This window comes from Cibotium barometz, chromosome 56 (assembly GCF_041138505.1).
Source record: "Cibotium barometz isolate CiBa-2024 chromosome 56, ASM4113850v1, whole genome shotgun sequence".
In the NCBI taxonomy this organism is placed as follows: domain Eukaryota; kingdom Viridiplantae; phylum Streptophyta; class Polypodiopsida; order Cyatheales; family Cibotiaceae; genus Cibotium; species Cibotium barometz.
Genome location: NC_141101.1, coordinates 38193395 through 38211664, shown reverse-complemented (window position 1 = coordinate 38211664; position 18270 = coordinate 38193395). Strand labels below are relative to the sequence as shown.

At 39.7% G+C, this 18270-nt stretch overlaps 1 protein-coding gene across 1 annotated transcript; it reads right to left on the bottom strand.

Annotated features, from left to right (window-relative positions):
* Nucleotides 1-14660: 14660 nt before the first annotated feature.
* LOC147607197 (expansin-A2-like) lies at nt 14661-15941 on the bottom strand. The gene is made up of 3 exons (XM_086791431.1): nt 15653-15941; nt 15239-15563; nt 14661-15133 (listed from the first exon to the last, which is right to left on the bottom strand). Exons 1-3 carry the CDS (start codon nt 15780-15782, stop codon nt 14827-14829), a joined length of 762 nt encoding a protein of 253 aa, XP_086647557.1. The 5' UTR covers nt 15783-15941; the 3' UTR covers nt 14661-14826.
* Nucleotides 15942-18270: the final 2329 nt, after the last annotated feature.

Genomic DNA, 18270 nt, shown 5'->3' with positions numbered 1-18270 from the left:
CATAATTCCTAAAAACAAGATTCACTCTGATAATTTTGTTAACCAATATTCACAACCATGAAAACAATTTGGAATCTTTTGCAAAACATCATTTATTATCAAAAGTTTCTGATATATACATAGTGTCTCGGCTCCAAAAGTCACTGCCTCAATCGCGTGCACATAAAAAGGCGATACTACGATGGAGACATGCTATGATATACACGATTCATCACTGATAATGGTGCTGTAATTCTTCTCCTAGGAATAAAGTGGCTTGGAAGTCTAAAAATATAGCAAGAAATTCTAAAATTTTGGGGTGAACAATTCTAGAGTTTTACATAATGAACAACTCCAAGCCTTATCAAGATCATGGCTAGCAAGATATTCTGTCTGAGTCTCTGTCGTCTCGCTGATTGGTATTGACGCAAATACTTTGCCCTCCAGAGAACCACATATGCTGACGTCACTCTACTGGATCAGGAAAGTATAGATCCTCAAAGTGACGAGCGAGTCTCACTCTGCTTTCTTGGGTTGTAGCGGAGTTGATGAGATTTTTGAAGGCAAAGGCAAAGGCAATCATATCCTGACTCTGGGAGAGTCCAGGAATGCTAGATAGATTTGGGGTATCCATCTAAAAATCCAGTTCAATTTATGAGTTTTCAATTTATGAAGTTCATTTTAAACATAATCTTAACAAGTGAAAACATTATTTCTTAGATTTACTTTAAAAATTTTGGTAATTTTTGTTGCTGTTTCATAAGTTTACGACAGCGCTCTGATACCAGCTGTGAGACCCCTTTGCCCCCTCCGCGCACTGGATTCCCGGTTGCTAGCAAATGGAAGTAGCTTCCTCTTGCACGGGGCAAGGTTTTCCACTCGGGGCCTCGCCCTCGAATGTCCAGACACAATAGTAATTTGTTGGTCATTCCGAAACCAAAATCGAGAAAATTTCCCTTGCCTGAAAAACGGGTACGATTCCACCTTTTTGATTTTCTTAACGAATTTTCTAATGAGGTCAAGAGGCTAAACTATCCTTCACCTGATTAAACCAGATAGAAGGAAAACTATCACTGACTTAGTTTGAAGAAATCAACGCCAGGCACAGTCATTGATCTAATCATTTGAGAAAATCAACGCTTTTTTTCTAATCAAAGTTAGGCACAGCCATTGATCTACTCATTTGAGAAATTCTTCAGGTTTTTATTTAACTACTCGAATTCTAGGCGTATTCCTATTATTTCAATTTAATTATTAAAATTCCATTGATTCCAGCCTAACCCCATCCGGCCCATGGGTTAGCCACCACCCAACCCACTGGAATCGATAGAACCAGACAATTATTCACCCACCAATAATTGAATGCCTTTCTTAGCTTTTGTTTTTGAATACAGATACGCACACACTCCTCTTTAAAACTTTAACATATAAAATAATCCATTGACAAAGAGTTATTGGTTTACAGATGTCATAACTCAAAAATTCCATCGAGTCCCTTGTTTCTCAAAAATTCCATCCAATCCCTTGTTTCTCAAAAAACAGTATCACTCTGAACTCTACGTTGAGACCAACTGGTAGCACAATGAGATCTATAAGCAAATAACAATAATCATTTCGTCCATTATACATATCTTCCACGACATATGCATGGGTGTCATAGGCACCACGAGCCCGTGCATCTCCTAGTCAAAACCCTCCAGGATCCTCCTTAGGTGTCCTGGCACTTCACTCAGGGACGGTTTCGTCGGCCCTCACCCATCGTACCGGAAGCGCACCATTTTTTAGCCATACCGAGGCTGGTCAAGACCTGGGCAGGCTTTGCCGTGCGTGAGCCATCCTTTGAACACTCCCCGCCAACTCTGCAACCGAACTTCCCTTAGAAAAACATATACCAACTGCTCCCTCCAGCATTCTGGCGTAAGATAGTCCTTTAAGAAAACAGTGTTTCTATGCAAGTTTTCAGTTTAATTTTCTTGTGAATACAAGGAGTATTTCTTGAATCAGTATCCCCAAAACTTCTTGATCGAAATTCTGAATTTCATACCGGAATTCTTAATTCTATAACCTTGATCCACATATCAATTCGAAGGGTCTCAAACTTAGTTTTAGATTTGGCGGGAGTTTTGAGTGTATTTTTCTAAACTGGTCACACCTTCTTTCCTTGAAACCGACGAAAGAGTTTGGTCTGATTCAAGGTTCGAGTCGAATAAGATTTTTCCTGAACTATCTTTCTTGAAAAGGTTTGATATTTCAGTTACTATTTTACTAAATTTATTTCTTTGAATATTCACTTAACTAATTTCTAAATTAGTTATGAATTCCTATGTAGAATAAATTAATCATTTATCTGAATAGTTTGATCTCAATAGATTTCTTGAATTTTCTTTTTACAATCCGTGTGAATATAGAACGATAGAAATTTCTCTCTTAGAGTATTTAATTATTCATTTATCAAATACTCATAGAATTTAAACATAGAATTTAAGAGAATTCTAATTTTGATATAAAATTCTTTATGCATAAAAATCAACTTCAATGGGAATAATTCAATTTTTATAAGAATAACGCTTTTATGATTTAAAAAAATTCCTTTATGCATCTTTCTATGCATAAAAAATCAAATTTAATAAGAATAACACTTTTGTAATAAAAAAAATTCCTTTATGCATCTTTCTATGCATAGAAATCAATTTTAATAAGAATAACACTTTTATAATAAAAAAAGTTCCTTAATGCATCTTTCTATGCATAGAAATCAATTTTAATAAGAATAACACTTTTATAATAAAAAAATTTCCTTTATGCATCTTTCTATGCATAGAAATCAAATTTAATAAGAATAACACTTTTATAATTAAAAAAATTCCTTTATGCATCTTTCTATGCATAGAAATCAATTTTAATAACAATAACACTTTTGTAATTAAAAAAAATTTCTTTATGCATAGAAATCAAATTTAATAATTAATATCAGTGATATCCATGCATATTCATAGGTGAATATGTACATGGAGTAATTAGAATATTTCTTTTAGATGCAAAAATGGTGGGAATTACTCTTTTGGAATAACATAAAAACAAACTTTCTTTTTCACAAAATTCTAGAAAATTTTGCCATAACCTCCTTTGTATGGCTGACCATTTCTCATTTTTATCTTTCTTCATTTAACTTAATTAACCCAATTTAGAATTATAGAACTCTAATCTACATAATTTTCTAAATTCAAGAGAGTAAACAATAAGAAGAGTTTAATTAATCACTTAGTTAATCTTTCTAGGATTAAGAAAGGTTGAAATGTAAAGAAGAGAAGGGGGTGGCCTTTTCATCAAAGGCATAGCATTTGAATTTAATTCAATCATTTAAAAAATATAAAAAAAATCAAGAAAGCCATAGATTTTTCATTAAAATTCGTAAACAAAGTAAGAAAATTAGCTTACATGGAGAAGAAGAAAATCATTGAGAGGAATAGAAAAGCCATTAAATTAGAGCTTACCCTTAATTTTGGCTTGATTCTTTGGATAGAAGTGAAGCCCTCAAGCAATTCCTTGTGGACACCAAGAGGGGGAGGCTAATCTCCAAGAGAGGATGGAGAATAGAGAAGATCCAAAGCTCCCAAGAGAAGAGACAAATAGAGGGATAATAGAAATTACACTAAAATGAAGATAATAATGGCATGTAAATTCACAAAGATGAAAATACAAAAGAATGAAGGTCTATTTATAGGTGAGGGAGGCCATTAACCAAGTCCAACTGGGTTCTAGAGGCTTCCAATCTCAGTTTGACTCAATTTGGACAAGTTTCGGATCATTTTGGCTTCCTTTTTGATCCAGTTTGCACCAGGAGAGGAGATATGAAATATCTTGATTTTTTTGAATTAAAAATGTCAAGCAATGATGGTAAAAAAGGTGCCTGCTTGATGGGACTCTCCCTCCTTTTATTGAGGTATCAAAAATTCATCATTTTACTAAAATATTTCTTTTTTTACTAATAAACCTTAATTTTTAACTAATAAACCCAGTACTCAGTCAACTCTTCATCTTATGTGAGCATTTACTTGTTTTGGGGTACTTTCTTTTATTCTTTGCATTTTTATCATCCCAACACTTGGATTAATCTAATTGGCCCTTTGGAACCTTATTTGGACCTTAATCCAAAAATTTCTGAAAATGTGGACCCTTAGGCTAAGGTCTCTTATACACATATTAAATTAATTCCTAATGCACATTGGAAAATTCATTTTGAACTTTTATTTTTCAGGGAAATTTATCTTAAATATTAGGAAAATTTTTGTATCCAAAGATATCTCAATTTTGAATTATCTCTCTCTAGACATTTTCTCTCTCAAGGCCAAAACAGGGTAAAACAAGATTTTTTTTCCATTTCTAAGGGGGGGAGATGGGATGATTACAAGAAACTAAAGGGGCGGTTCTAATCTAATACGATAATGTAGTCATGGATACTCAAAAACCAGCAAATTCTCATTAGGCCAATGTCTCAATTTATAGGTTGTACATCCACAAGATGCCAAGCATCTAATCCCACTTATTTCTCCTTGATTTGTGCCACCTCCCCTACATCTAGGGGCACCTTTTCCTAGAATCTTTCCACACTCCGATATTTACTCATACTACCCTTGATTCTCTCATCAAGATACCTCTCTCAGCTTTTCACTACTACCCACTTAATTACAGACTCCCTTTTACAGTCTCTTGCTCTAAGGGCTTGTTCCGCACACACCCATTCACTTTCATATTTCAACATCACCTTGACTTGATCATCCACGTGGCCGAATGCTTCACAGATCTGATTAACATATCTAAGTGAGGCATGGGGTCTCCAGCTCCATTGAACTTGGTGATCAGATTTTAAAGATGTTAGCGGGTTTGTTTTGCTTCTGTTTGGGCCCTTGTGCAAGCTGAGCTCAAATTGGAGGTGTGATGGCGGCTATCCCCTCCCTATTTCTATGGCTTAACATTTTAGGGGTTAGCCTTGCCATGGCTAGAGCGGGTGCTAGTTGGGGAAAGATATGTGGGGGAGCTAGGCTAGGTGGATAATAGACCATTGGGGGTTCTTTTCTCATGGGAGAACCGAGATGTTCTTTATATGGCCCCATATGGTATCTTGGGTATACCCCACAAGGGGTGCCCCAAGCTGATATGATGGGGCCGAGTAGGCCCTCTCTCTCTGATAGGACATCTCACGCCCCTAGAGAGTTGGTTTTTTCCTGGGTTTAGCACTGGCCTCTGGTCTTGGTATGAACCGGCCATTCCTGTTGGCGGGCATGGCCCCCAGAGAGACTAGTAGATGAGTTTGGGTTGGGTTACTTTCACTTTGCCCCATCTCCATTCTATGGTCTAGAGGTGGCGTGGGTTCTCTTTCGCGTTGGTGTTCCATGCCTCTATCCCTGGGATGTGGATTGTCTGACTGTGTGTTTCCTAAGATAAATCTCTAGAGTCTCGAAACAAGGTTGCTTTGTGAAGGGGTAGGGGATGTTGGGTCTTGCTCCACTGTAGGTGGTATTTCCATGCATCGAGCCTCCAGTCCTCTTATTTCTAGGCCAGGAGAGTAGTGCATCCCGTGTGCTGGGATGCTCCTCACTCTCTCAATGGTGCTATCAAAGACCAACACTCTTTGGCTCCAAGGTGTGTTTACCGAAGGGTTTGATCTTATGAGCGAGGGAGCATCAAGAGAATTTATATCATTAAATAGAGGGTTGTTCGCACCAATTTTCTTGAGCATAAGTGCATAAGAAATAGTAGTGTTGGACCCCCTATGTGGAGAACCTCTCTATTTTTATAGAGGGAACTTTATGGGAAAGTCAGTATACGGAGAACCTTTCACCACCCAATTCAACCAAGAAAAATGGATTCAAGCATGCCTTCCACATGATGGTGAACCTAAGAATGGAGAAAAGTAATGCTTTCCAAGAAACCCTCTAGGAAGCTCGTGTCTCGCATTGTTCCAACCAAGAACATTGTTCGAAAACTTCTACAGCGCCACACGAGCAAGAGGGAGTATCAGGATTCAAAAATAATCTAGACCAAGAAAAGGAGTGCCAAGAGCTAGAAGCTATGCACAGTCCAGGCCCAGAAAGCCCAAGAAGGGTGGAGCAACAAAATCTGGAAGAACAACCACAATAACAAAAATTTTGGAAAAGGTTTAAGGGAGCAATGGCATCATTAGCCAAAAATTTCCTGGTGTTCTCAAGTGGGAAAGGGGAAGATGCAGATTTCCATGTAAGAAGGTTTGAGCGATACGAAAAAGTGGCCATACCTTGGGATGTGGAAGAGCAAGAGCTGAGTGAAATCTGCAGAGATGCCTTCATGAACACCTTCAAAGATAGAGCCATGAAGTGGGTATCAAGATACCAAGACAACCATTTCCATACTTATGAAGAGGTCATGACTACTTTTCTAGGGAGATTCCACAAAAAAAAAGGTATACAACTCAACTCTGTTAATCAAATGAGAGAACTCCGAAAAGAAGACATGGATGTAGAAGCCTATGTAACAAAACTACTAAGTTTAAGACAGAGAGTGGTGGAACAAGCCCAACCCTCAATGCAAATAGTTACAGATTGGTTTGTCCAAGGGCTTAAGCTAGACATCCACGCAACGTTCAACACAAAGCAGGCTGAAGCTAAAGAGGAGTTTGAGGCACTGGCCAAGCTGGCTAAAATAGTAGAAAAAAGAAGCCAAGAAAGAAGATAGAAGAGGAAGCCCAGGAAAAGTGTCACAATTGGGGAGGATGATTCAAGCAAAACCACCTCACAAGACACTTCAGTGGGTGGGTAGTGAAGAAAAAGAAGGACAAAAAGAAGAAAATCGTGAAGGCAAAAATGAGCCCCGAAGAACTTGTGTTGTAGGTGAAGTAGCTGATGTGCAAGAGATGAAAAAGGGAAAGAGCTTAGAATTCCAAAAAATGTGTTCTACTCTCAATGTAAATAGGAAGGCCACCTCAAGGAGGAATGCACAGTGCCACCAATGTGTACCATTTGTAACATGTACAATCATAGTACATGGAAATGTAGGTACAACATGAAAAATAAAGCTCCCATGGTGAACAGCATGGAAGGAGCGGAAAGAAGACCCCCAAGAATGGGAAGGTATGGGAGCAGAGGCCGTAAAAATTACTCTGAAATAAGAAGCCAAGAACATGCTGATGGATATACCACTTTCACATGCTACTATTGCCAAAAACAACCTGAGCACACCAAGGTAGGATGTACAATGAAGAAAAAGCTTGATGAAAAAAGACAGGCAAAATCGATGCAACTCAAAGAAAATCCGCCATGTGCCAACATGATGCAGCTGGATGACATACTGATAGAGGTTCAAGACATCTTGGACATCACAAGGGCTAAAATTAATGAATCTAGCATAGTAATAACTTTGGCAAATAATCCAGATGCACCCAAAGCTTGCAAGAAGGCAGTTGTGGACTGGGATCAGCAAGAGAAGGTGAGGATTCAAGCCACAAAGGAAATAGAAAGAAGGCAAGTAGAAGGAGGATAGCTCATGTGAAGTCATCACAGATCTACCAAAGGCAAGCAAAAAGCTACACAAGATGCAAGCAAAGCTCAAAAATGAAAGAAGCTTGGAAGAAAGCAAGAAGCTGATTGGTTGCAAACTATTGTAGTATTAATGCTGCTGGACAGACAGGTCCTATTGAGAAAAGTGCTAGATTTATGTCCAAGATTCAAGGTTAAAATCTTGATGGCAAGCATTGAAGGACTGAGTAAAGAATCAAAAAACTCTGAAGAAGAAGAAACTCTGGAATGCAACAGAATGCGAGTGAGGAACCCCTAGTTTCCAGAGATGATGAAGTGGCCAGTCACAATTCAACTCAACAATGTGCCTATCAATGATGCAATGTTGGATGGTGGATCCCCAGTGTAAATGTCACTACATGGGAACCCATTCCATTCAACATAAGAATGGTAGATAAAAGAATGGTGGTTCCCAAGGGATTTGGCAAAAATGTCCAAATGAAAATCAAACAAGTAGACTTCAAGGTCAACCTAGTGGTGGTCATAACCATTGAAAATTACACCGAGTCTTACCAAGTGTTATTGGGAAAGACCTAGTTGAGACATGGAAAAGTGAAGCAAGACTGGGGCAAAAATAGTATCTCCATTAGAAACGGGAAGCAGAAAGTCCATGTTGACCTTTCTGGAGTACGGGGACCTATAAAACCTGCCCAAAGTCCAGTTCACGTGAAAACATTCAATATGTCAGAAGGCTTTGATGATGATGAAGAGGATAGAATACTCCAAAAACATCCTGACCTGGTGCCCTTATACATGTTACATGTAGATAAAGTGATGGGGAACTATGTGGAAACAAAAGATGGACAAGTGGAAGAATTAGCCAAAGACACCATCCAGCACACGCCCAGAAGAGAAAATGCAGTAGGCAGACTTTCTATCCACACTGGATTCTAGAGAACTAGCTCTAGATGGAGTGGATGACTAACTCCCGGATGCCAACCTAGTAGAGCTGCAGAAGCCAAAGAGAATTGGTATTATGATATGATGTAGTTTCTTGAGGATGGAATATTCCCAGAAGGCTACACTGCTGACAAAAAGAAAAGGATCGCCTTGAGGAGCAGAAACTTCACAATGATTGTCAGGAATCTCTACAAAATAGGCATATACCAGATTCTACGGTGTGTCCCAGACCATGAGCAGGCAATATTGAGGAAAGCACATTGTGGCATAACTGGAGGACACATGGGTGGAGAAATCACAGCCCGCAAAATTTTGCAAGTAGACCTCTGGTGGCAAATGGTCATGAAGGATGGCAATAACAAAGCAAAGTAATGTGATGTCTGTAAGCGGTGGATGGGTCAACCTGATGATTTTGATAGATTTCCCATCTCGTCCCCATACTGCCATTGTTTCCATTCATGAAGTGGGGATTGGACTTTGTTGGACCAATCAAGCCACCCACCCACGAAAGGCAACAAGTGTGAATACATCATTGTGGCAACCTACTATTTCACCAAATGGCCGGAAGCTAAAGCCATGAAAAGATATTCTGCAAAAGAGGTGGTGAAATTCCTCTTCAAGGATATTATTGCTAGGCATGGATTGCTGGTGGAAATATTCAGTTACCAGGGCATGCATTTCATGAACAAAGTAATGAAAGAGTTGATGGTGGAAAGGTACCTCATCAATCACAAGAAGTCCCCAACCTATTACCCACAATGTAATGGCCAGGCAGAATCTACCAACAAGGCTTTGACCAAGGTTTTAAAGAAGATCATAAATGTCAACAAAAATGATTGCAACCAGAAGCTAGATGTTGCCCTATAGGCATTTCGCCGCACATCTTACAAAGTCTCAACAGGGCAAATGCCATTCAAACTAGTTTACGGGGTGGATAATCAGTTTTTGGAGACCAAACACTATGCACATGGAGGGGAAGGAGCCCATTTTAAGGAGAGAAGATAAATTGGGCTACCATCTATAAGGAAAATCTCGCAAAACGAGCAGCCACATGGGCCGAAGAAAAACAACCGACGGTGGTGCATGCACACTTAAGGAAAATCACATAGGCTTCCAGGACTACAGAATCCAATGTGAGATGATCACACCACGAATCTAGAGGATCCTCAAAGACCACCAAAATGACTTTCGATTCATTCGAATATGATGTGGATGTTGAAGAAGACAAAGTGGATGAAGAACTCTTTTCGAGACCCAGAAGAACTAAAGAAACAGAAAGCGAAGGAAGAAAGGAAAAGGAAACTGGAGGAGAGACAGAAGCAAGAAGCTGTTTTGCAGAAGAAGAAAAGAAGAGGAAGTTGAAAGAGGAGAAAAGGAAAAATGAGGAAGAAGATAGGAGAAGAAAAGAGGAGGAAGAGAGAATTTTCATCTTAGTGTATTTACATGCTAGTGTAATTTTCATTTTAGTGTAATTCCATTATCCCTCTACCTTGCCTCTCCATTGTGAAGCTTTGGAGCTTCCTCTTCTTCTCTTGGAGATTGCCCTCTTCTACTTGGTGGGCAAGCCTCTTCTTTGAGGACTACACATACCCTTAAAGAATCAAGCCAAAAACCAAGGGTAAGCTTAAAACAATGATGTTTTACTCTCTTCTTGGATGGTAATCCTCTTCCCAACCTCTCTACATGCTTGGGAAGCATTCTAGTTAATGGTTTTTTCTTAAAGCCATGCCCTTATTGATTTATGCTGTTTAAATGAATTAATATTAATCTCTTATGCTTAAATTTATTTTTTTTATTTGTAATCTCTCTTTTTTGAAAGAATACTCACTTTTATGGTTAAATCCTTCTTTGAAGGATAGTTCTAAATTCTAATCTCATTTTCTTACCCAAAACTCTAAGCCTAACAAGCTAGAGTTAAACATTTTTTATGAATTTTAACTTACTTAGAATGAGGTTAATTCATTTAAGCTTGTTTTTATGTTAAGAAATTTCATATTTATTCATTTTAAGAAGAAAGAGAGCTTAGGATAACAATCGTATAATTATTTTCATATGAAAGTTATATATTGGGTATTTTTTTAAATAAACAAGATTCTTAGATGTAATTATGCTTAGGTTTATGCATAAAGAATTTTTATATTAAAAGAGAAAGTCTCGCCATATTTCTATGTAATTATGTTTATGCATAAATTTAATAATATAAAAAGAGAAATTTTCATCATATTCTATGTAATAACATTTTAAATGCTAAAAGAAGAATTTTTGTTACATTTTTTAATATACATTTATAGTATGTATGCAGAAATGTCTAAATGTTAAAAAGAGGAATTTTTGTTATATTTTAAATATGTATATTCATGGTATGTATATAGATGAATATTTTTATTTATTAAAAGATGAATTTTCATTGTATCTTTAAATAGGAATATGCATAATTAATTTTGGTATCAAAAAGAGAATGTTTTATCATATTTCTATATAGATAATTATGGCATGTTGATGCCTAGGTTCAAATGGAGAAGAGAATATTTAAGAATATTTCTATGTGAATATTTTAATAAAATGATATATGCATATTTAAGGATAATTTAGAAAAAGAAATATCCTTGTTAAATTAAATTATTCCATGAGTAGAATTATTTATAGTTCTATTATATCCAAGAAAGAATGAATTTTCATATTATTGGATGTTTACCCTTACGATTTTAAAATCACAGTTATTTTATGAGATAAATGGACAAATATTTTTAGGGAATAAATCTAGGAATAAATTCTAGTAATTCGGTGCTAGGCCATGACCGCTTGAGGAGGGTGGGTCAGTAAGATACCTGCCCATCTCCTCTTGAATCCTAAATTAAGCCAAGACCTGTGACCATTCCCATCTCTTTAGTACTACAAAGAAGGGACAACTGTCTGATTTAGAGAATTTTTCCTAAGACCTGAAATCGTCTAGAAATACGTTAGAAATTTATTTTAAATTGTAATTGATGGATGGATCAACGAGATACGAGATTTGTGATTTTCATTAAGGAAGTCTGGGTGTTGAGAAAAGAGTCGTGAAATCAACACTAGAGATGTTTTCTCATGAAATGGTTTTCGTGAGATGAAAGTAAACTCGATGGGAAAATTCTTACTTGCATGAAACTCTGTTTTTGTAAAGGACTGTCTTACGCCAGAATGCTGGAGAAAGCATTTAGTTTATTGTTTAAAGGAGAGTTTACGTTGCAACACCTGGTGGGGAGTCATCAAAGGATGTCTCTCGTGGGGCAAAGCCTGCCAAGGTCTTAACCAGCCTCAATACAGTTAAAAATGGTACGCTTCCAGTATACAATGGGCGAGGGCCGACGAAGCGGTCCCTGAGTGAAGTGCTAGGACACCTAAGGAGGATCCTAGAGGGTTCTAACTAGGCGATGCACGGGCTCGCGGTTGCTAGGACAGCCATGTGTATGTCGAGGGAGATATTCATGGAATGGAGAAATTATTTAAGTGAACTGGAAACTATGAAATTACTCGCGTTGATTGACTAGCTGGTCTTCAACGGAGAGTCCGGATGACACTTGATTATAAAACAATGGAACTGGAATACTGAGGATTATGATGGAAACACTGTGGTTTTATTGTAATTATATCTTGAAGATAGTTGAATCTGAGAAAAGGTAATTTCATGTTGGGTGCGTAAGTGGTGTGTCTATTTTATATTTTTGTATCATTACCGGCTAGGGGGCTTGGGAACTCTTTTCCCTAGTACCCGAGACAAAACACAACCAAATTTTCATAAAGAGGGATCCCACCAATACAGTGGTTGGGTAGTTGGCTAACCCATGGGCCGATTGGGGTTAGGCTAGATCAATGGATTCCTACAATAAAGTTCAGTTATGTTTAAGTTACGTTAGTTGAAGTAGGTCACAGGGTTATTCTTGTTTTATGGGAAAGAATCAACGACTGTGTCTCACTGAGGGGAAAAAAGCAATGATCTCTATGAACCAAGTGCAAGTCCCTCCTTGATTCGGCCAGGTGACCAGCGAGTTTGGTCGGAATACAAAGGATAGTTAAGGCTTTTGATCCCGTTAAATAAATTCTCGTTAGAAGATTTTCCTGGAGGAATCGCCCATGCTTTCTGGGCGAGGAAAGTTTTTTCGATTTTGGGTTTGGAAGAGCCGCCGGACTAGTCCCTTGCCTGGACATTCGTGGGCGAGGCCGCGAGTGGGAACCTCTGCACCTTGCGTAAGAGGTTGCTACTTCTTCCTACTAGCACTCGAGAGTTCGATGCACAGAGAGAGCAGGGGTCTCACAGCTGGTATCAGAGCTTTGTTGAAAGCTTAAGAATCAAAGACGGATTTTGTCAGGAATTTATAATTAAATTTTAGAAAGGTGCATTCATATGTTGTAATTTCATTTAGATTAAGCTTCATTGATGAAGGCTTATAATTAATAAATTAGATTTTATAGATGGACACCCCGTACTTATCTGGTATCCCCGACCTTACCCAAAATCAAGATATGACTGCCTTTGCTTTTGAGCATATCCTCTCTTCCGCAGGACTTGATTGAGCAAGGCGAGTCGAACAGATGTTTGGCTGTCAAGGTTTTAGACACCAGCTCAAGGATTGCCCAACTCTTTCTATGTCAATGGGCCAAGGAAGCCAAGGTCCTAGAATGCCAAGACCGACCCCTTCGAACCAATCTAATCAAGGTCTCTCTCGCCAAAACTAGGGCAACCCTGAAAGAGAAATTGAGTGATGGCGACAATCTCGTCAGTTAAGAGATCCTACTAGAACTTATTGAACCCCCATCCTCACCACACGAACCAAAAATAGCCTTGGATTTCCAAGAGGAAAGAACTCGACACTCTGTACGACAAGAGTGTTTAGTCAAGTACAAGGACAGACCAGTAGGAAGATTCTACTTGGGAAAAGGTAAGCACACTTATATACAGGAGACCTAAAATACTAAGTCTCCTAATGTAGATCTTCGTGTCCATAAACTCATAGCTCTCTTTTTCCTCAATGTCTACCTCCGCAACAAGTGGAGTCAACAAGAATTGTTGTGCTTATACAATTCTTGGAGGAGCCACAATTCTAAGAGGAATTAGTTGAGGTGGTGATACTAGAGGTGGATGTGGAAATTATGGGGGTCTATATATTCGTTAAGAGAATTTGGAAGGAGGCACTAGAGATTCTATTGGTCAAAAAGTGACTTGGGGCTTTTGAGGGCTTCCTAATGTCTCTTTTTTCATTATTTGAAATCTATAAGACTTAGCGAAAGATCTCGAGTTTACCATATTTGGGCCTATTGAGTCCACTTATGATGTCGTAAGTCTGCATTTCTACACTTGAAAAAAAGTTTGTTATAGATGACTTATATGCGTATGTGTTAAAGGGTATGGGAGGCCCTTAGAAGCTTCTCTTAGTGTAAGTATCCTTGATACCCAAGTTTATAAATAATTTTTCCATATTTATGCTAGTGTTAACTTCTAAGTAAACCTTGATATTCAAGTTTATAATCGCTTTTTTCACATTTAGGCCTTATAAGTGCATTTCAAGTTTGAATTGTGCAATTTTGCACTAGATATTTTTTTATAATACAATGGTGACTTGCGTATATATGTGTGTTGTATATTGTGTGTGAGTGAGCGCTCTCTATTGAGTGTTGTGACTAAGGCTATGTGCGTTTGAGGAAGTATGTTAATTTTATTATTGATTCCAATGGATCGAGTTTGAATCAAAGAGTTTCATTTGATTGATTGCAACTCTTTTATAATGATTATTTTCGATATCTTAAAATATAAATGTGGATTTTTATGGCCATGGCACGATAAAGAAAAGAAAGAGAATTAATTAAGCACGAGCACCCTACGTTAGGCTAATTATTACTCAATCACCTACGTAAGGCTGATTTAAAGTGTTGCTACTAGCTAGGTTAAAGTTCCGAAATTGGCAATGGATAGGAAGTGATAGAGTTCCCCATTGCGGCCTTTTCACCTCATCGAGATATCAATGAAGATATTGCAAGTATGTCGATGAAAAGTTCATGTATCCCACCTGACGGTTAGCAAATCTGTGTAAACAGTTCGGTTGATACACTTTGGTGAATTATTTCACAGGAGAAGCTAGTAGATACCGACTAGTGCATGCAAAGCTCAAGAGAACAGAGTAAAAGCTAGCCTGTAAGCATAGAAAATGTTGAAGGAAAACGTATAGACGACTAATTAATAGGCTAGTATAAAGAAGATTGTAAAACATATAAAGTTATAATGATAATGAGAATGACAACCGAAGAGGCTGGATCGGAGTCTCTCCACCATTGCCGGAGGCAGAGGAAGGAAATCCAAGTTGCTTGTTGGTCGGAGAGGGAGTGAATCACACGCAAGACAGCCCTTACAATAATTGAGGCAAGATCAGGGGACTTGCTTGCCCTCGAAGGTTTGGCCGAGCTGCCAGGAGGCCGGGACCACGTCGTAAGAAGTGACAGTCGTGCCGTCGCCCAACAGCACTCGGAAGGAGAGGCTCTGGCCCCTCATATCCTGCGGAGTCTGCCAATTTGAACCCCAGTTGCGCGACAGCGGTATCCAGCCCGTCTTGGTTCCCTTGACGGAAACGCTCTTCACCTCCCCTGTGCCGCCCACGTTCGTCAACAGCACTAGATTGTAGCGAGAGTTGCCGTTGATAGTAAAGTGGATGCCCCCTTCCCGGCTGCAAGGCACACTGCAGACATTCATAGCACATTAAACCGTAAGCCTGACAATGTCGTGTGACTAAACGGATGCGCATTTAGAGCCGGCGGGCCGCAACGCCCACCGCAGTACGCACCTCCTGTACAATACCGGCACAGCTTCGCCGCTGCCGTAGGTGGCGATCTGCGAGAACGCCGCGTCCGCAATGTCGAAGTGCTTGTGTGGCGGATTGCACCAGGCCTGCGGGTGCTCCTCGCTCGGCGGGCAGAAGTTAGTCGCCGTTACCACTACGCTTTTGCCCTCCGGCAAACACCACTTCCCGGCGCCTGCCGCCGACGCATCGCACTTGACCTCGAAACAGGATCCGCAGCCCGCTCCGCTATTGAAGAGCGCACTGCTAACGGCCGCTGTATTACTGCCGTAGCCGTTGTTGTAAAGGTCGCCATAGCCGCAAGCTCCACCTGCACACATCCACTCCACGATGAGTCTTGCAGAGGGCGAACTACATTGCTAACTTCAGAACGTAGATTCGTAGAATAGGGCTGCAGACCGTTGATGGTGCCGGAGTTGTCACCGTAGACAGTGGCCTGAGCGGACAACCATGAAGAGTCAGTTCCGGCAAAGGCAAAATGTACAAACGTGACAGAGAAAAGCAAAGCGAGTAGGCGAGATGGCGCCATGGCTGTTTCAGCAGTACTACGCTACTAGGTAGTGATTGATGAATATTAGTACACAGCGAGCGACTAAAAGAGACAGAGAGCAGTGTCGGAGTCTCGGAGCGTGAAAGTTGCCGGTGAGCCTATTCTATATTTAATACCATGCACTGCAACCGCAGCGTGGGATGGTGCAGAACATGGCCACCTTCAATGCGCTGCACTAAATACCGCCCAATCGTTTTGTCTCAACCAAGCACGTAGGGCCCCCTGCATGCAACCTGCTCCTAAATGCACCGCATCACCTCTTCTGACTTCCATTCTTCAGCAGCCCGAGTCACCCTCCATCAGTATTCACCCTTCTCTCTACCGACCATTTCACATGAGCCTCGAGCTTTTGAGTTAGGTGCTACTACCTAGGTAGGGTGGGTTCCAACTGCCCTTCACCAAAGCCGGCGGACCCCAACTTCCTACGTCGTGCCGTTCTTTCGCCGCACATGCCTTGCCTGCCTCCGCCCTGCGTGTTAATAGCTACAAGTACATACTGATAGCTAAATCTTAACCGTATATTGAAAGTTTGTTGGTTTCTCAACAACCACAAAATGACATGCCAACTTCCAAGAGGATTCTATCCATCTTGGAGCGTCATCTTTTGAAAAAGCTATGTCTGCACTCACACCAGTGACCATGTGCAATTCGTACAGTTCTATCATCTATGAACTCGTGACATTACAATCGTTGATGCAAACTTCATCGTCTTTTGTTTGGTCTCCCCTGATTTTGGCTTCTAACCCTTTTCCTAAACCATGCAAAACATTTACTTTGGAAAAACCTTCACATCAACTGGTTTTTTAACTGAAATGTTCAAAATCTTCACTATTAATTTCAAGGCCAACACAAATTCTCCTTGCCAAAGGGGGGGAAGGAGAGCTCTCAACACCTAGAAGGAGACAAGAAGAGATCAGTGGGTCTCTCTCACAAGAAGCGAGGGAAGAAGAAGCTAATCAAAGAGAGAAGCCTACAATCAAACCTACTCAAGCCTGCATCCATCAAGCCAACATGAAATCAAAAACATACCAGCAAGTAAGAAGAGGGAAGAAGGAGAGCTCACAAGTAAACTATTGGAAGGAAATGATTGTGCATTATTTATTGTCAAAAATGACTTATATACAAGTGACTAGTTGTCACACTAGGCCGACCAAAGTTAAAAATGGTCTAGTCTTTAATACTAGTCTTAAGCAACTATGTACACTAAGTCTGTAGACTTTCCTTAGACAAGGCTGATTTATATCTTCTAGCATCATCTTATAAAAGATAAGCACACGTTCGTGCAGGTAAGATGAAAAAGTCTCTTCTTATGGTAGCTCACGCAGGTGAAACCATGTTAACTTACGAAGTAGTCAACATACCTTCCCTCCTACTAGTAGTGATGAACACATCCTCACGTCACCCAAGTCGATGATGAAACTGCTACTGAGAAGTGTCCAAGATATGCCATGGAGCTAGTGGTCGAGGTTAAGTGGTTAGTTCAAGACTTGTGTCTACAGCCAGACTCCAAGCAGATAATAGGACAAGGTGATGGGAAACTTTGAGTAGCCCTAATGTAGGCAACTTGTTGAAGGCAACATGGACAGTGATGATAAGCGATGTAGAGGTTCTTAATGTAGGCAACTTGTTGAAAGCAACATGGACAGTGATGATAAGCGATGTAGAGGTTCTTAATGTTGGGCCACCTCATTGGTTGTGGAAGTTGTGTGAACCCTTCTACTTTGAGTAGCCCTAATGTAGGCAGCTTGTTGAAGGCAACATGGATAGTGATGATAAGCGATGTAGAGGTTCTTAATGTTGGGCCACCTCGTTGGTTGTGGAAGTTGTGTGAACCCTTCTACTTGAGGTAGTTTGCTTTGCTAACGATCTGTTAGAGGAAGCTTCTATCTCTAGATGCAACTCTAAGATCTCTACATGTAACTTTGGGCTCATGTGTTCTCTCTCTAGATACAAATCTTATTGTGTCTTCTCTCTACACGTAGCTCTGGGCTCACATGTTGTCTCTCTAGATGCAGATCTAGGATCACATCTTCTCTATTTACACACAGCACTGGGATCGCAAAATCATGTTTTCTCTCTCTACATGTCGATCTAGGTTCATGTCTTCTCTCTCTAAATATAAGTGACCCAACTTTCTCTCTAGACATAAGAGATCTAAATTTCTCTCTCTAGATGTGAGCGATCTATCTTTCTCTCGCTAGATATGAGTGATTCAACTTTCTCTCTATAGATGTGAGAGATCTTACTCTTAGAAAATTCCACTTCTATGATCGTCGATTCTTGAATCACGCAACGATCCGACTACCAGATGATCTAACACCTTCAGATGATGCAACCTCTTGGATCATGGTAGTCCAAATGACAAGATCACACTTTTTGGATCAATGATTCATCTTCTCAAATAAAGATTCAGCTTTACGTACCACCAAACCCCTCGAATCATCCATGATCTGACTTTAGATCACCA